At 41.0% G+C, this 18,735-nt stretch overlaps 1 protein-coding gene and 1 pseudogene across 1 annotated transcript; one reads left to right on the top strand and one right to left on the bottom strand.

Annotated features, from left to right (window-relative positions):
* Positions 1-3,887: 3,887 nt before the first annotated feature.
* Positions 3,888-5,240, top strand: LOC106609159 (spexin prohormone 1-like). Its single transcript, XM_014207641.2, has 5 exons — positions 3,888-3,957; positions 4,120-4,258; positions 4,497-4,559; positions 4,733-4,819; positions 4,982-5,240. Exons 1-5 carry the CDS (start codon positions 3,952-3,954, stop codon positions 5,044-5,046), a joined length of 360 nt encoding a protein of 119 aa, XP_014063116.1. The 5' UTR covers positions 3,888-3,951; the 3' UTR covers positions 5,047-5,240.
* A 341-nt stretch (positions 5,241-5,581) lies between these two features.
* LOC106609092 (glycogen [starch] synthase, liver-like) lies at positions 5,582-18,010 on the bottom strand (annotated as a pseudogene).
* Positions 18,011-18,735: the final 725 nt, after the last annotated feature.

Raw genomic sequence — 18,735 nt, forward strand, 5'->3', positions numbered from 1 at the left:
CCTTTGGTGGTGGGATCTTCTGTAACGACCGTCCAAAGGAGTAGACCAAGGTGCAGCGTGGTGAGTGTTCATCTTATTATAAATCAGAACACTTAAACAAAATCAGAAACAAATGACCGTCACGTCTTGCAGGCTATAACAAGCAGTACAAAAATAAGATCCCACAACTACAGGTTGGGAAAGGCTGCCTAAGTATGATTCCCAATCAGAGACAACGATAGACAGCTGCCTCTGATTAGGAACCATACTCGGCTCAACACAAAGAAATAGACACCATAGAATGCCCACCCCACACCCTGACCTAACCACATAGAGAAACAAACCGTCTCTCTCAGGTCAGGGTGTGACACCTCTTGCACTGAGATGCAGTACCTTAGAACACAGCGCCACTCGGGACCCCCAAAAATGAAAATGGAACACATTATAATGGCAGGCCTTTTTATCCCAACATTTATCCACATAAATTGTAAGATTGTAGTGCTTTTCTTTGTATTGTTTTATTTAACTTTTATTTAACTATCACAAGTCCAGATGGTCCTACTATAATTTTCTTCATTTTTAATGTATGAATAACTTTTGGAAGAATGTATTCTTTGTCTCAATACACATTACACTGTAGGCATATGCTAGGCCTACTGCTCCACTTCTCTGCAATTGTTTAGTTTTAGTTGTGGATTGTTTACCAGCATTAGGCTAGATATAATAATTGATGGTAATGTCAATGAGAATCCCAGGGAACCCATCACCTCCAGCTTCCCTGAGTCTATCCCAATCAAACACTCCTACATTCATTGGGAGACTGTCAGCTGTTCATTCATAAAAACGACCAGGCATCTATCCATGAACAGCTTCACTGCACAAGAAGTAAACATATCAATATTTCCAAAGCAATTACTTTCATTTTTTACAACAGTAAGAATACTGATAGTGTCTCAGCATTTTGCATTAAATGGCTTCTTTCTTTACTTTTGATAAAATATTACCTTATACAGTGCCTTTAGAAAATGGTCACACAACTTGACTTTTTCCAAATATTGTTGTGTTACAGCCTGAATTTAAAAGTTATTACATTTAGATTTTTTTGTCACTGGACTACATACAATACCCCATAATGTCAAAGTGGAATTACAGTACCAGTCAAAAGTTTGGACACGCCTATTCATTCAAGGGTTTTTCTTTATTTTTACTATTCTACATTGTAGAATAATAGTGAATACATCAAAACTATGAAATAACACATATGGAATCATGTAGTAACCAAAAAAGTGTTACACAAATCAAAATATTTTATATTTGAGATTCTTCAAATTAGCCACCCTTTGCACACTCTTGGCATTCTCTCAACCAGCTTCATGAGGAACAGTTTTGAAGGAGTTCCCACATATGCTGAGCACTTGTTGGCTGCATTTCCTCTACTCTGCAGTCCAACTCATCCCAAACCATCTCACTTGGGTTGAGGTTGGGTTATTGTGGAGGCCAGGTCATCTGATGCAGCACTCCATCACTCTCCTTCTTGGTCAAATAGCCCTTATACAGCCTGGAGGTGTGTTTTGGGTCATTGTCCTGTTGAAAAACAAATGATAGTCCTACTAAGCGCAAACCAGATGGGATGACGTATTGCTGCAGAATGCTGTTGTAGCCATGCTGATTAAGTGTACCTTCAATTCTAAATAAATCACAGACAGTGTAACCAACAAAGCACCCCCACACCTCCTCTTCCATGCTTCACGGTGAGAACCACACATATGGAGATCATCAGTTCACCTACTCTGCGTCTCACAAAGACATGGTGGTTGGAACCAAAAATCTCTAATTTTGACTCATCAGACCAAAGGACAGATTTCCACTGGTCTAATGTCATTGGCCCAAGCAAGTCTCTTCTTCTTACTGGTGTCCTTTAATAGTGGTTTCTTTGCAGCAATTTGACCATGAAGGCATGAACAGTTGATGTTGAGATGTGTCTGTTACTTGAACTCCGTGAATCATTTATTTGGGTTGCAATCTGAGGTGCAGTTAACTCTAATGAACTTATCCTCTGCAGCAGAGGTAACTCTGGGTCTTCCTTTCCTGTGGCGGTCCTCATGAGAGCCAGTTTCATCATAGCGCTTGCCATAATGGACTTGGTCTTTTACCAAATAGGGCCATCTTCTTTATATCACCCCTACCTTGTCACAACACAACTGATTGGCTCAAACACATTAAGAAGGAAAGAAATTCCACAAATTATCGTTTAACAAGGCACACCTGTTAATTGAAATGCATTCCAGGTGACTACCTCATGAAGCTGGTTGAGAGAATGCCAAGAGTGTGCAAAGCTGTCATCAAGGCAAAGGGTGGCTACTTTAAAGAATCTCAAATATAAAATATATTTTGATTTGTTTAACACTTTTTTGGTTACTACATGATTCCATATGTGTTATTTCATAGGTTTGATGTCTTCACTATTATTCTACAATGTAGAAAATAGTAAAAATATAGAAAAACCCTTCAATGAGTAGGTGTGTCCAAACTTTTGACTGGTGCTGTATATTTTTTGACATTTTTACAAAAAAAGAAAAAAGCTGAAATGTCTTGAGTCAATAAGTATTCAACCTCTTTGTTATGGCAAGCCTAATTAAGTTCAGGAGTAAAAATGTGCCTAACAAGTCACATATTAAGTTGCATGGACTCACTGTTTGCAATAATAGATTTTGTACATTATTTTTGAATGAGTACCTCATCTCTGTACCCCACACATACAATTCATTATCTGTAAGGTCCCTCAGTTGAGCAGTGAATCTTAAACACAGATACAATCACAAAGACCAGGAAGGTTTCTCTAAGAAGGGCACCTATTGGTCGATGGGATTTTTTTTCTCATAAAAACAGACATTGAATATCCCTTTGAGCATGGTGAAGTTATTCAATACACTTTGAATGGTGTATCAATATACCCAATCACTACAAAGATTAAGGCGTCCTTCCTAACTCACTGAGTACCACTATTCATATTTTCAAGCATGGTGGTGGCTTCTTCATGTTATGTGTATGCTTGTCATCGGCAAGGATTAGGGATTTTTTGGGGGATAAAAATATATGTAATAGAACTCAGCACAGGCAAAATCCTAGAGGAAAACCTGGTTCAGTCTGCTTTCCATTAGACACTGGGAGACAAATTCACCTTTCAGCAAGAAAATAACCTAAAACACAAGGCCAAATATACACTGGAGTTGTTTACCAAAACAACATCTAATGTTCCTACAGTTTTGACTTAAATCGTCTTGAAAATATATGGCAAGACTTGAAAATGGCTGTCTAACAAAGATCAACAACCAACTTGACAGAGCTTGAAGAATTTAAAGATGTTGATATGCAAATATTGTACAATCCAGGTATTGAAAGCTCTTAGAGACCCAGAAAGACTCACAGCTGTAATTACTAACACGTATTGACTCAGTGGGTTGAATACTTATGTAATGAAGATATACTGTATTACTGTTTTATTTTTCATGAATTTTTTACAAACTTTAGATTTTTTTTTTTACTTTGTCATTACAGGGTATTTTGTGTAGATCATTAACAAAAAATGACAATTAAATCCATTGTAATCCCACCTTGTAACACAATAAATGTGTAAAAAGTCTAGGGGTGTGAATACTTTCTGAAGGTACTGTAGATCTATGATTGCCTTTGGCAGCTAATTGTATACATAAAATGTGTATTGTGTACATTAAAATGTGAGTAATTGATTTGATTGGTTCCTCTCTGCATTCCCTCTCTGCGCTTGGAGTCCACCTCTCTTTCATCAAATTGACATGACCTATTGCTGTTGACATCCATAACGCGTTGCGCTGTGGGCTACGAGGTCTCCCTCACCAGTCCAATATAAATACAGGGATAACGTTTGCCAAGGCACACAACTTCTGCCCGGATCTCTACTGGCATTACCGGGACCTAATATTCTCCGTCGCAATGAAGGTAAGTTGCCTGTTGAGGTACATTTTGATCTTTGCGTTTTTATGAATGGAGATGAGCATGGCACATGCAAATGATTACCTTCTTGTCATTTATTTTGAACGCATATTTGTTTTACATTGTCTGCTTGTTCATACAGCATAACTTTACTTTGAACTGTTTCAGGGTGTGAGGACTATTACAGCTTATGCACTTGCTCTTTTACTTCTGGTAACGCTCGTCTCCCATTCGTGGAGCGCACCGAAGGGCAGTTTCCAGAGGAGAAATTGGTCACCTCAGGCAATGCTGTACCTCAAGGGCACCCGTATGTCTACTACCTATATTAGCCTAATCATACTTTGCATTCCTTTGACATACCTTTTAAATGTATTTCTGCATTTATGTCCTCCACAGAGAATAATTGGAAATAATATGCAACGTAAAGGGATTAACATTATAATTTAATTCTGAAGTTGTCTATTATTTCCTTATCATGTATGTTTATTTATGAATGCAACTAAAATATATTGTATTTCATAACTGTGTGTATGTTGCTATTACAGAGGGACGGCGGTTTATCAGCGAGGACAGAAAAGAGGGAGACGTATATGACACATTACATTTAGGTAAATACAATACATTTGTATTTGGCAGTATGCACATATTCTTATTTTGTATGTCTCTGCTACAGTATGGCTCTGTAAAGTAGTGCACTGTATGGGGAATAGGGTGATTTGAGATTTTAAGATCATCTTTTACTTTTACCTATCATTACTCTGTTATGACATCCTCTTTTCAGAGACTCGGAGTCAAAACACAGAGAAACTCAGTGTGAACCAGGCAGCCACAGTCCTGCTCAATTTCCTGCAGCAAGCCAAGGAGGATGGTGAGTTGGGTCATATTGCAGCCTACAGTAATGGTTAAGGATACATCCAAGGAAGCCCACCTCAATAGGCGCTAATTCAGGCATCGGGTTCCCTTAACTACATCCAAGCTATAGGTTTGAAATTGCCATAAAATTAATTGCACTTATCTTTTTTCGTTTCAGGAGAAGAAAATCCTGAACAACTGTACTTTCAAGACTTGCCGGCATGGAAAAGAGAGTACTTCTGATGTATTTTTATAATGTATTTATTATTGTTGATAACATTCTAATCTATTGCATCTGTTGATCTCTTGTTGTTGGATGTAGACTATTTAATGCGATGTGAGAAAAACACTGGACTCTAAGTATGGCTACACTGAAAATGTTTCAATGTATTATTTAATACAATGTTTAATAAAATTATTTTGAATTCATAGCAACACTTGTCTAAGGGTATCTGATCATATAAGTAATGTACTCAGGACTAGGGTTGGCCATCCCAGGCTATAGAGAGAGAGACCTCTCAATGCAATTCCTGATATATAACTATTGAGTAAACTATTTATGTCTCATTTCCTGTGGGCGTGAGGGGACTTTTATCATCAAAATAATAGGTATTTTCTCTTAGAAATTATACATAGGTAATTGTGTAACAGCTGCTTAAGGCTCAGTGTCCCTACAACAGATCTAATATTGTACATTCTGGGCTGGAACAAAAACCTGCACTTACTGCAGCTCTCAAGGACCAGGGTTGGCCATCCCAGGCTAGTAGCGAGAGATCTCTCAGTTGGCAGTCTCTCCTGGGTGTGTCTTCTTGCCCTCGGGCGTGACACCCAGAGTAAAGGGGGCTTTGATGTTCTGCCTGTCCCGCTCTGCCTCCTTATCATCATCATATAGCTTTTCATCATCATCCTCCTCATCACTGTAGTGGGGGGTAGAGTGCACTGATGCCGAGGGGAGGGGGGCACAGAGAGAGAGAGAGAGAGAGAGAGAGAGAAATTATTCACGTCTCTGGAAAACGTCTCTCCGACAACCTCTCTGTGCGGTTCCTGTGGATGATGCGCTGTCGTCTGGACTGGTTGGCAGAACCCGAACATGAACTGGGTCAGCTGGTTACACGAGTCATCTGCCGAACGGAACTGCCGGTCCATTATGTAGATCCCTGAGAGGAGCGGGACAGGTACGGACCAGTGAGACGCAGGAATAAAGTATTCCATTCTATTATAAATAGAGTATTTATTCTATTCTAAACTGCTGACTGATAGGAAGTAGGGGTTTGAATTTCACTGATAAAAAGAGAGTCATTCTGTTCTTCTGGGTTTCGGGGGAACTCCCAAAATATATCAGAGCTCTTCCATAAGAAGTCACTTAAACTATGCACTGATTTGGTGATGAAACTGGAGAGGTCTATACGCATGTACTGTACATACCGCATGCTGTGGTGTCTGACACATGTTCCTCCACGAAGCCAGACAGGTTGGTGGTCACACTGGGTGTCCCCCATCACAGTACACTCAGCTGGGGAACAATAACAACTCCAGCATAATAGTGCACCCACACATCATGCAACTCTCCACACACAGGAATACACAAAAACAATGATATAAACATTAGCCAGAGAAAACCAAAGTGATGGAGTTTGTTTGCAGGCTGTGTAAGTGTGACAGGTCACCTGGTGTGTATCCCCAGGGCTCGTAGTAAGAAGGGAAGACCCCCAGGTGACAGCCTCGTACAAACTCCTCATTGTCCATAGGAAGCAGGGGGCAGGTGGAGGACAGGAACTCTGGGTGGAACACTATCTGATAGTATCAGGAAACATGTCTGTTTGTACCATTTAGAATAAAATATAGAGATCAGCACTACACTGGCTATACTGTATGCTCTAAGGGTCCTCTGTAGCTCAGTTAGTAGAGCATGGCGCTGGCAACACGAGGATAGTGGGTTCGATTTCCAGGACCAACCGTACGTAAAATCTATGCACGCATGACTGTAAGTCACTTAGGATAAAAGTGTCTGCTAAATGGCATATACTGTATACTCTAATGCAGGGGTTCCCAAACTTTTTTTGTTCGTGACCCACCAATTGAAGTGTCTTTTGAGCCGCAACCCACCATAAGTGTTGTGCGGTGAAAATACATACACAGACTAAAGAATAAGTAAAACACATTATCGTGGCAGCGGAGAGAGAAGATTTCAAAGCTAATCTCCTGCAATTCCACACATCCTGCCATGGAGCTGAAAGAAAATATTGCAATTTTAAAGCCAATTTCCTGAAATTCTATACAGTTTGCCATGGAGGTTAGAGAACATTTAGTAGTTTTAAAGCTAATTTCCTACAATTCTACGCATTTTGACATGGCTAATATTGTGTTCTTATGCTCAAACATTATAACCAAATCAATGGGGGCCTAATTGTCTAGCTTTTATTTTGTTGATTGTAAATTCTCAACAATGATAAGTTATTATAGAAAAATGTATAAGTCCATTATCTTTTCCACATCTTTTCTCTTTGATTTTAGTCCTTTAAGTACATTGAAAGCGGTTTTCTATGGGGGGGGGGCAACCGGTATTACTTATCATATGCACATATGAGCCTTTATGATATCTTTTATATTGTCAACGTCTCGGCTGCCAGACCTTCTCCAGACAATTCTTCAACTGGTTTAACACAATAAACGAGGCAAAAACATTATCATAAACAAACATGGACATCAAACGTACATCCTGCATACCTTGACTCGGTCAGTGCGAGCGCCGAAGAGGCCGATGCGTCTCACGTTGGCCAGGATGGGGTCAGAGGCGTCATCCCGCATGCTGTGAGTGGTCACTGGAGGAAGGGTGTGTCTCTGCAGAGAGAGAAACAGACAGAGTACAGAGTGTTTGTGTGTGTGTGTGTGTGTGTGTGTGTGTGTGTGTGTGTGTGTGTGTGTGTGTGTGTGTGTGTGTGTGTGTTGCTGTGTACGTGCATGCATGTGCATGTGTTGTGACTGCGTCATCAATGTGCACGTGCCTTGAGCAGTAAACATGGCGCGTATCAACATCTATAAGTCACTGATCCATGACTAATAACCTTTACGAGTAGACATCAGGAATATGGATCTGAAGGAGAATATCTATCCATTGACCTAATGATATTTAATGATTCTCTTCTCTTGGGATTACCCTCAAAAGAAACACAAGCCTTTCTCCCAGAAGATATGAACGTGCATGTAAAAGAGTTGCTGAACAGACAGTAATGCTAAAAACATGTCACAAGTGAACAGGCTGCTACATCTCACGTCAGCTTTGAAGCGTAAGAACTTAGCAGACATGCAAAGCCATTTGTCACCCTAACCACTGTGTGAATGCAGCAAAAGTGCAGACAGACAAGTAATTCTGTACGGGTACATCTCAGGGTCAACACAAATGGCAGTGAGAGTAACGACGGCCACAATCTGTCCACCAATCAAACACCTGTGTCATCATTTTACGCCTAAACACATGTGACATGAATAAATCTAAGTGACAACGCCATTGTTATTGGCACTTTGCTATTAAATACTGCAACACCATCCAATCTATTGACCCATGGCCTGGTGTTATGGCAGTTCAATGATTCACGCTGGGCTGTATAACTGCAGGGTCCATTCATTCATGGTTTTAGCACCAGGTATCCCCCAGTCCCATTCTGAATTGATCATCTTACAGGGTCATACCTCACATTGACCCTATAGGCCCATTCTACCACGTCAATGTTTAGTTACTCCATTCATAAAACAGCAGGGTACAATGTATGGGGATTCTCTGGACGATACATCGCCATATTACCTTGTTGTCCAGTTTTCTCTGTCTTTCTACCACTCTGGTTGTCTCACACCCCAACTCTGTTTTATTTGATGTTCATCATACAAATGTCTATACGCCGGTCTTTTAATCATAATGTAGACTTGACCCAATCTACTGTATGGAGACTGTCAGCATTCTCAACAACCTAACACTTAATGGCTTTATTACTGTGTATAATGCACTTCTTACAGCTATTCTATTCTATAACCTTTACCTCAGTATATTTCATACATTATCTGTCTCTCCAACTCCTACCTGTGTGGCATAGATGGCTCTCTTCATGATGGTGAAGTTGTCTCTGTCCAGGATGGTGTCCAATACAGGGATGTCTCCTCTGAAGACATCATGAGGTCATCAGCAGGTCAGAAAAGCAACACTCAAGTAATCACATTAGAACCCGCATGGACAAGCCCTTCATTAACAGGGAAGCTCGTTCCACACTTTCGTAACGTGGAAGACCCAAAGGTCACACACCATCCGCATGAATTGACCCCCCCCCCCCCCATTCGTTTTGTACACTGCTGCTACTCGCCATTTATTATCTATGCGTAGTTACTTCACCCCTTCCTACATGTACAAATTACCTCAACTAACCTATACCCCCGCACACTGACTCGGTACTGGTGCCCCCTGTATATAGACTCGTTATTGTTATTTTATTGTGTTACTTTTTATTCTTTTTTATTTTAGTTTATTTGGTAAATATTTTCTTAACTCTTCTTGAACTGCACTGTTGTTAAGGGCTTGTAAGTAAGCATTTCACAGTAAGGTCTACACTTGTATTCGGCGCATGTGACAAATAGCATTTGATTTGATTTGAAGTGCAGCCTTAGTTCATTCATAACAAAAGCCTGCTAAGGATTTCCTTGCTAAATAGAGGGGTGATATGACATACAGTACAGGTCTGGTGAATACACTGGTGGAAGAGAGACTCTATATTTTCTTTTATTGTTTTTAATTGACTTACATTAACAAAGCCTCGTAAAGCCTCTTGCCAAACTTATCTTTCACAGCGTCCCTGTCAGAGAGAGATACATACAGTAGATAATGAGCAAACTGTTTTAGATTTAACATGTTAATAGGAACCATGTTGGCAACACGAGTTCCAAGGCAAAATTCTAAGAAGAATGCAAATGAGAATGTTATTTTCATTAAATGTTTGGTGCTAATATTGCAGACATTTTGCAGAACTCCATGAGGTGCACCATTGTGGGTTGCATAGACGTACCAGAGCTGTTTGCCTGTCCCTTCAGCATCTCCACGTTAAAGGTGTTGGTCTTGGCTGGCATGATGAAGAAAACCACCACTTTGACGTTATTCTTATGCACCTGGGAGAGAAGGTGAAAAGCTTAAATGAGATGACAAGACCATGGTGTTTGCCTACGGAGCTGTGAGGGGAACGGCACCTCCGTACCTTCAGGCTCTGATCAGTCCCTACACCCAAAGAAGGGCACTGCGTTCATCCAACTCTGGCCTGCTCGCCTCCCTACCTCTGCGGAAGCACAGTTCCCGCTCAGCCCAGTCAAAACTGTTCACTGCTCTGGCACCCCAATGGTGGAACAAACTCCCTCACGACACCAGGACAGCGGAGTCAATCACTACCTTCCGGAGACACCTGAAACCCCACCTCTTTAAGGAATACCTGGGATAGGATTAAGTAATCCTTCTAACCCTCCCCCCCTACCCTCCCCCCAAAAAAGATATAGATGTACTATTGTAAAGTGGTTGTTCCACTGGATATCATAAGGTGAATGCACCAATTTGTAAATCGCTCTGGATAAGAGCATCTGCTAAATGATGTAAATGTAAAATGTAATGAAGAATTAAGGATTAAACTGTCATTTTCTTTTGAGAGAGACCAGTAGATGTGCAGTATTGATTAGAGGCCCATTATTATTTTTTTTATTACATTGTAGAATAAAAGTGAGGACATCAAAACTATCAAATAACACATATGGGATCATGTAGTAACCAAAAAAGTGTTAAACAAATCAAAATATATTTTATATTTGAGATTCTTCAAAGTAGCCACCCTTTGCCTTGATGACAGCTTTGCACACTCTTGGCATTCTCTCAGTCAGCTTCATGAGGTAGTCATCCGGAATGCATTTCAATTAACAAGTGTTAAAAGTTAAAAGTTAATTTGTGGAATTTATTTCCTTCTTAATGCTTGAGCCAATCAGTTGTGTTGTGACAAGGTATGGGTGATATACAGAATATAGCCCTATTTACTAAAAGACCAAGTCCATATTATGGCAAGAACAGCTCAAATAAGCAAAGAGAAATGACAGTCCATCATTACTTTAAGACATGAAGGTCATTCAATACGGGAACTGTCAAGAACTTTGAACGTTTCTTCAAGTGCAGTCGCAAAAACCATCAAGCGCTATGATGAAACTGGCTCTCATAAGGACCGCCACAGGAAAGGAAGACCCAGAGTTACTGCTGCTGCAGAGGATAAGTTCATTACAGTTGCAACCCAAGTAAATGCTTCACAGAGTTCAAGTAACAGACACATGTCAACATCAACTGTTCAGAGGAGAATGCGTGAATCAGGCCTTCATTTTACTAGGCAAGTCAGTTAAGAACAAATTCTTATTTTCAATGACAGCCTAGGAACAGTGGGTTAACTGCCTTGTTCAGGGGCAGAACGACATATGTTTTTACCGTGTCAGCTCGGGGATTCGATCTTACAACCTTTCGGTTACTAGTCCAACGGTCTAACCACCAGCCTACCTGCCGCCCAAGAATTTAATGGACAAATTTCTGCAAAGAAACCACTACTAAAGGACACCAATAAGAAGAAGAAACTTGCTTGGGCCAAGAAACACGAACAATGGACATCAGACCGGTGTAAATCTGTCCTTTGGTCTGATGAGTCCAAACTTGAGAGTTTTGGTTCCAACCGCCTCGTCTTTGTGAGATGCAGAGTAGGTTAACGGATGATCTCCGCATGTGTGGTTCCCACAATGAAGCATGGAGGAGGAGGTGTGATGGTGTGGGGTTGCTTTGCTGGTGACACTGTCAGTGATTTATTTAGAATTCAAGGCACACTTAACCAGCATGGCTACCGCAGCATTCTGCAGCAATACGTCAACACGACAATGACCCAAAATACACATCCAGGCTGTGTAAATGCTATTTCACCAAGAAGGAGTGATGGAGTGCTGCATCGGATGACCTGGCCTCCAAAATCACCTGACTTCAACCCAATTGAGATGGTTTGGGATGAGTTGATGGCAGAGTGAAGGAAAAGCAGCCAACAAGTGCTCAGCATATGTGGGAACTCCTTAAAGACTGTTGGAAAAGCATTACAGGTGAAGCTGGTTGAGAGAATGCCAAGAGTGTGCAAGCTATCATCAAGGCAAAGGGTGGCTACTTTAAAGAATGTCACGTCCTGACCATAGTAAGATGTTATTTTCTATGGTAGAGTAGGTCAGGGCGTGACAGGGGGTGTTTTGTGTTTTTCTATGTTTTGTATTTCTATGTTTAAGTTCTAGTTTTCTATTTCTATGTTGTTGTTTTTGGGATGATCTCCAATTAGAGGCAGCTGGTCCTCGTTGTCTCTAATTGGAGATCATACTTAAGTAGGGTTTTTTTTCCACCTGTGTTTGTTGGTAGTTGTCTTCTGTTTAGTTTTCTGTACCTGACAGAACTGTGCGTTTTCGCTTTGTTATTTTTTCTTTAGTGTTCTGAGTTAAAATAAATATTCATCATGAGCAATCAACACGCTGCGCTTTGGTCCCCTCTCTACGACAGCCGTTACAAAGAATCTCAAATAAAAAATATATTTTGATTTGTTTAACACTTTTTTGGTTACTACATGATTCCATATGTGTTATTTCATAGTTTTGATGTCTTCACTATTATTCTACAATGTAGAAAATAGTAAAAAATAAAGAAAAACCCTTGAATGAGTAGGTGTGTCTAAACTTTTGACTGGTACTGTAGTTAGCAGTATATTGGATAACAAACTTGAAAACATAATAAGGACTTAATTATTACCCATAGAAGTGTCCCCTGATAAATTCCTGAATCCGACCCTGGTTAGTGGAGTGAAGGTTCTGGGAACTCGTGCATGGCTGAGAACTTCTTGATGTTCAATCTGTTCGGCATCACCATATCTGTACAGTAGACAGAGAGAAACCCAGCCTACTTCAATATCAAATATCCCTGCTCTGTCACTTTATGTTCAATAGGAGTACAGTTGTAAAGTACAGTTGCAAAGACATGGGCACAGTGGACAGCAGTTCTCTCCAGACAGTAGCAATGGTAGATCTGCCTCTCACCAGCTTCCTGGTCGATGTTGAACTGACAGGGGCACATCAGAAATCAACACAAGAGTCATTAATAGGTCATTATTAAGATAACTATTGTGTAATTACCAATTGTCATTCACATTCTAAGTAAATATCAGTTAAATAGTGAATGAAACCTGTGAATAAAACTCTTTCAAATGTTCTACACTAACTATTATTGGGGCTATGGGGTTCATTTAGAGTTTGACAAATGTTTGAAGTGGGATCTCCCTTGAGTCTCCTGTCTGCCAGCGAGGAGGAGGCTTCCTCTTCCTCTCCATAATGAGAAGCTGCTGTCAATTACTCAGCCTGCCCAGTGAATGACCTTTAGGCCCACAATGACCTTTTTACACTTAGCCTGAGGGCCAATTACAGTTCCATACACCAGCGCAAACACAACACAGACCCATAGCTTACTGACACACAGGGGAGACACTGGGAGAAACTCTAAATCTAACAAAAACACCTGACTCTGTGATGAGCAAAACATTTTGTGAGGCATTTGAATAACAAAGCCACAGACCTATAGCTCACTGACGCACGGGAGAGACAAACAATGCTTAACGTATTATTACCCCAACATTGTTAAAGCTGAAAAAGTTAGTGAGGAATTTCAATAACGAAAGTTTATAGGTTTGTGTGTGTGTGTGTGTGTGTGTGTGTGTGTGTGTGTGTGTGTGTGTGTGTGTGTGTGTGTGTGTGTGTGTGTGTGTGTGTGTGTGTGTGTGTGTGTGTGTGTGTGTGTGTGTGTGTGTGTGTGTGTGCGTGCGTGCGTGCGTGTGTGGCCTCTTTACCTTGTCCAATTTGTTGTAGAAGTCCACATTTCCGGCACAGAGGTATTGTCCCAACAGAGTGGAATGGGTTGTGATGATGGTTGCAAAGGGAATCTTCCGCGAGCGACAGAGAATAAGTCTTCCCCCTGCCTGCCACTCTTGGAAATGGTCGAGGACATTGGGCGAGTCTCCAAGCTGGTCAGTTAAATAGGAATGAAAGCAACGAATTACTGATGATTAGCTCTATAATCTCATATTACCCAAGAGGGTGAATATGTTTTGAGTAAAAAGAAGTAGGCTACTGTATATCTTTTTTTTAAAGGTATCTGACATTAAGATATTCACATCAAGCAGATATTCTTGACTTCAAAAAACAAACCCATACAGCAATCTTTAAACCTCTTTCCGAGTATTTTTCACAGCATCCTTATCAAGCTGACAAATTACCTCTTTAAAGAACCAGGCAACCATGGATCCAAAAACGTTTGCCTCACTGTCATGGGCGGGCATATCGATACCACAGGTGTCCCACAGATCCCCCTTCCATCGGTCCAGGTTCCAGGCTGCTGACCCCGTGTCAAATAGGATCACATAGGGACTGCCCTCGATCAGCCAGCGCCCAAAGTACACCTAAAACATACAGTATAATCCCAACATAAGGCACCTCCGTACCTTCAGGCTCTGATCAGTCCCTACACCCAAAGAAGGGCACTGCGTTCATCCAACTCTGGCCTGCTCGCCTCCCTACCTCTGCGGAAGCACAGTTCCCGCTCAGCCCAGTCAAAACTGTTCGCTGCTCTGGCACCCCAATGGTGGAACAAGCTCCCTCACGACGCCAGGACAGCGGAGTCAATCACCACCTTCCGGAGACACCTGAAACCCCACCTCTTTAAGGAATACCTGGGATAGGATTAAGTAATCCTTCTAACCCCCCCCCAAAAAAAGATATAGATGTACTATTGTAAAGTGGTTGTTCCACTGGATATCATAAGGTGAATGCACCAATTTGTAAGTCGCTCTGGATAAGAGCGTCTGCTAAATGATGTAAATGGAAATGGAAATGGACGATATGTGTGGTTCTAGAAGACAGTACCAACCAACACGAAACCCACAATCACAGTATCAAACACATGGGGCAAAGCTGAAATACTACTAAATAATAGTTTCTGAAGCTGCTGATGTATTTGTTTGTCTCTGATCCTGGAGATGGTGTTTGTCTGCCAACTTGTGGACTCATCATCTCTATTTAACTCCATTGGCGTTAACGGTGTAGGCCTACTTCTGTAGAAGTGCATGGCTGCCCTCTTCTGGACAGAAAGTACTACTACAGGATTGTGTATTCTCCACTTGCATGTCACACCTATAGAATAGAATAGAAAATAAGATGATGTAATAAATCTGTAGTAGAGTACCAGGCAGCCGTTGTCAATAAGGGGCCCATAGCTTTCTTGATGGCTGGGTTTGGGAGCTCACACTGCTCCACCTGGGTCTTGAAATTGTGTTCGGAAAACGGCCCCATCATGAATAAGTTCTCCCCCCCGTTCATCCACTGTTATCTTGGCCTTGGTCTGGATCACTGTGTAGATCCCATCAACTGGAGGAAAAATATATAACATACATGAGAGTCAAACCTTCTAACTTGTGACACACATGAGGGGAGGTGAGTGTGTCCACATATTAAGATATAGTTCTGCATGATATTGTGTATTTTGCACGATTAATAGTCTGGAATTAACAAAAACAAAGACCATGATATAAATAACAAAATAAATTTGAAAATGCTGCGTAAAAGATAAGCTACAGTCAAATATTTGTGAAGAGGACCATCAACAATCAGAAACCCCTGTATTACGTTTGCACACCATGATAGGTGCATAAGACGTTTCCCTGATGCCAAATACACATACATGATAAGCAGTGTTGGGGAAGCTACTCTTAAAATATAGTTTACCAAGTTACCAAGCTACCAATTACTTCACTACGTCCAAACTACTTTTTACGAAAATAGAGTTCAAAAAATATTTACTAAATAAACTAAAGTAAATAATGTAAAAAAGTAACACAATAAAATAACAAGAATGAGGCTATATACAAGGGGTACCGGTACAGAGTCAATGTGCGGAGGTACAGGTTAGTTGAGGTAATTTGTACATGTAGGAAGGAGTCAAGTGACTATGCATAGATAATAAACAGCGAGTAGCAGCAGTGTAAAAACAAAAGGGGGGTCAATGCAAATAGTCTGGGTGGCCATTCGAGTAATTGTTCAGCAGTCTTATGGCTTGGGGGTAGAAGCTGTTAAGGAGCCTTTTGGACCTAGACTTGGCGCGCTGGGATCGCTTGCCATGCGGTAGCAGAGAGAACAGTCTATGACTAGGGTGACTGGAGTCTTTGACAATTTTTTGGCCTTCCTCTGACACCGCCTAGTATACAGGTCCTGGATGCAGGAAGCTTGGCCCCAGTGATGTACTGGGCTGTACTCACTACACTCTGTTGCGCCTTACGGTCAGATGCCGAGCAGTTGCTATACCAGGCAGTGATGCAACTGGTCAGGATGCTCTCGATGGTGCAGCTGTAGGTCTTTTTGAGGATCTGGGGACCCATGCCAAATCTTTTCAGTCTCCTGAAGGGGAAAAGGCGTTGTCGTGCCCTCTTCACAACTTTCTTGGTGTGTTTGAACCATGATAGTTTGTTGGTGATGTGGACACCAAGGAACTTGAAACTCTCGACCTGCTCAACTACAGCCCTGTCGATGTGAATGGGGCGTGTTCGGCACTCCTTTTCCTGTAGTCCACGATCTTCTCCTTTGTCTTGCTCACATTGAGGGAGATGTTGTTGTCCTGGCACCACACTGCCAGGTCTCTGGCCTCCTCCCTATAGGCTGTCTCACCACGCAGTCGTGGGTAAACAGGGAGTACAGGAGGGGATTAAGCACCACCCCTGAGTGGCCCCGTGTTGAGGATCAGCGTGGCAGATGTGTTGTTGCCTACCCTTACCACCCGGGGGCGCCCGGTCAGGATGTCCCGGATCCAGTTGCAGAGGGAGGTGTTTAGTCTCAGGGTACTTAGCTTAGTTATGAGCTTTGTGGGTTGAACTAGTTGACTACATATACAGTAGTTCACTAATCCCCAACACTGCATACGTGGATGACCTCTGAACTCTTCACAACAACAGGATAGACTCAGACAACAGATCTGTCCATATACAGTACACAGAACTGAAGAGCCCTATACTACAAAAAGTACATTGTTTCTATGATCATTGGGACTCTCATGTCTAGTTTAGTCTATTTTCCAGGAACACACGTTTATTTTGCCAGTAAGGTTAAGGTTCATATAGTTTATATAACCATAGTTCATATGGTTCACACATCCTGTTACACAAACAACATTAAGACATATGTATTTGACAGAGATTGTGTATTTATCTTCAATTAAATGTCTAACAGTTCAGACAGTGAGACAGTTAATATTCTCCAATCACACTGTATTTTCAAAATTTTTCAACATTTGCTCTTTTGGGACCAAAGATTCAAAGATGACCATATTTAGCAAAATGAAGATGACAAGTGACACTGGCATTAGGCTAAACTGTCACAGCTCCAGAGGAATTTTAAGATGATCCTCTCAATCATGATAGTATCCCATATCTGACCAATCTGGACCAATAATCCAGGGGTCATGAACTCTTTAAGAGTTGCTCCATATTTGTACACTTCACTGCAACCCATCTTTACACAAAAGTAGTAACATTGCCTAAAATAAGTGATGTACTATTAAAATTGCAAGATCATCAATGGCATCTGTAGACAATACATACAACATTGCATCCACTGTCACTATAACATTTACTGAGGAGGGACACAAAACTGAGGAGGGAACCAAGACCATTAGAAACTTTACAGTGAATTGTCTATCTCCATGCAGATCATTCTCAGTCAGGTAATACTAACATTTATTAGTAACCTCCCAGGCTAACTCAAACAAGAGCAGGTCGTCTACAGGTAGAACTTTGTCATCCCGCAGAGGCAGACGTCATGTGACGTCATGGATAAGGAACGGGTCAGGGGCAAGAAAAGGTAAGTGCCACTGATGCTCTCTCAGTGTGTTGGTCCTCTCCTCTGTAGGTTCAACTGTAAACTGTCTATCTTCTCACATCTGAATATCCCACTGGAGTTCACTTGAACTCAGAAGAGGATGCAACACACATCCCATGGTCCCAGTTTGTCACTCCTAGAAGTCCACTGTCCACTGTCCTACTTTTTGTGATTGAATCTGACCCTCGTCTTTGAACAGAAAGTCAACATTCCCTGGCTGCATGCACGGGACTGAAGTCCACACACAGACATCAAGAGTAATGTTTTGACAAAGCCAATAGTGAGCAAAAGTGGAGAATATACAGATATAGGATCTTCATTTGAGCCAGTTTGCTACAGCAGGAAAATAATCCTGCAGCAATAGGAAATAAGAATTATTATGTGGATTATAATGAATGGAAATTTTTATGGGGGTTGATACGTTTTTCGTTACTGGAAATTACAAACTTTCGAAGCCTTTTTAAAACTCAAATACACCACAAGTTTGCATTTCCTTCTATGCAGGACAATTCTCAGCAACAAAAGAGTGATCAAAAATTAAGATCCTACATAAATTATAAATCAAAGTTTTACAGTCATTATTCTGTGGTTTCCCTAACCTTAAACAGGACGCCAAATTCATGATATAAAAAATACTCATTCACGTTTGGATATTGTATTTTTTACATAAAAATGCAAATGTTTATTATTTATATTATGAATTTGACCCTACTATTTAAAGGGCTACGGTTCCTTATTTTGGCGATGTAGACTATATTAGGCCTACTGGAGTTTTATTATCATGCATATCATATGTCTGCAATAGAGGGACCTCGACATTAATTACAATAGCCTAAATAATTACACAAATTACACTTTTGTTTTGAAACAATAGTTTATGTTAGGGAAAATCTCATTGCGACAAAAACAAAACCTAGGTAAGACTACAGTTACTTCCTGCTAATGATC

This window comes from Salmo salar, chromosome ssa07, assembly GCF_905237065.1.
Source record: "Salmo salar chromosome ssa07, Ssal_v3.1, whole genome shotgun sequence".
NCBI lineage: Eukaryota > Metazoa > Chordata > Actinopteri > Salmoniformes > Salmonidae > Salmo > Salmo salar.

What these genes read in the sequence shown, in the direction of transcription:
- LOC106609159 (XM_014207641.2), top strand. An exon ending in ATATGACACATTACATTTAG is followed by an intron (nt 4,560 to 4,732) that starts GTAAATACAATA and finishes TCCTCTTTTCAG; the next exon opens with AGACTCGGAGTCAAAACACA. An exon ending in GCAGCAAGCCAAGGAGGATG is followed by an intron (nt 4,820 to 4,981) that starts GTGAGTTGGGTC and finishes TTTTCGTTTCAG; the next exon opens with GAGAAGAAAATCCTGAACAA.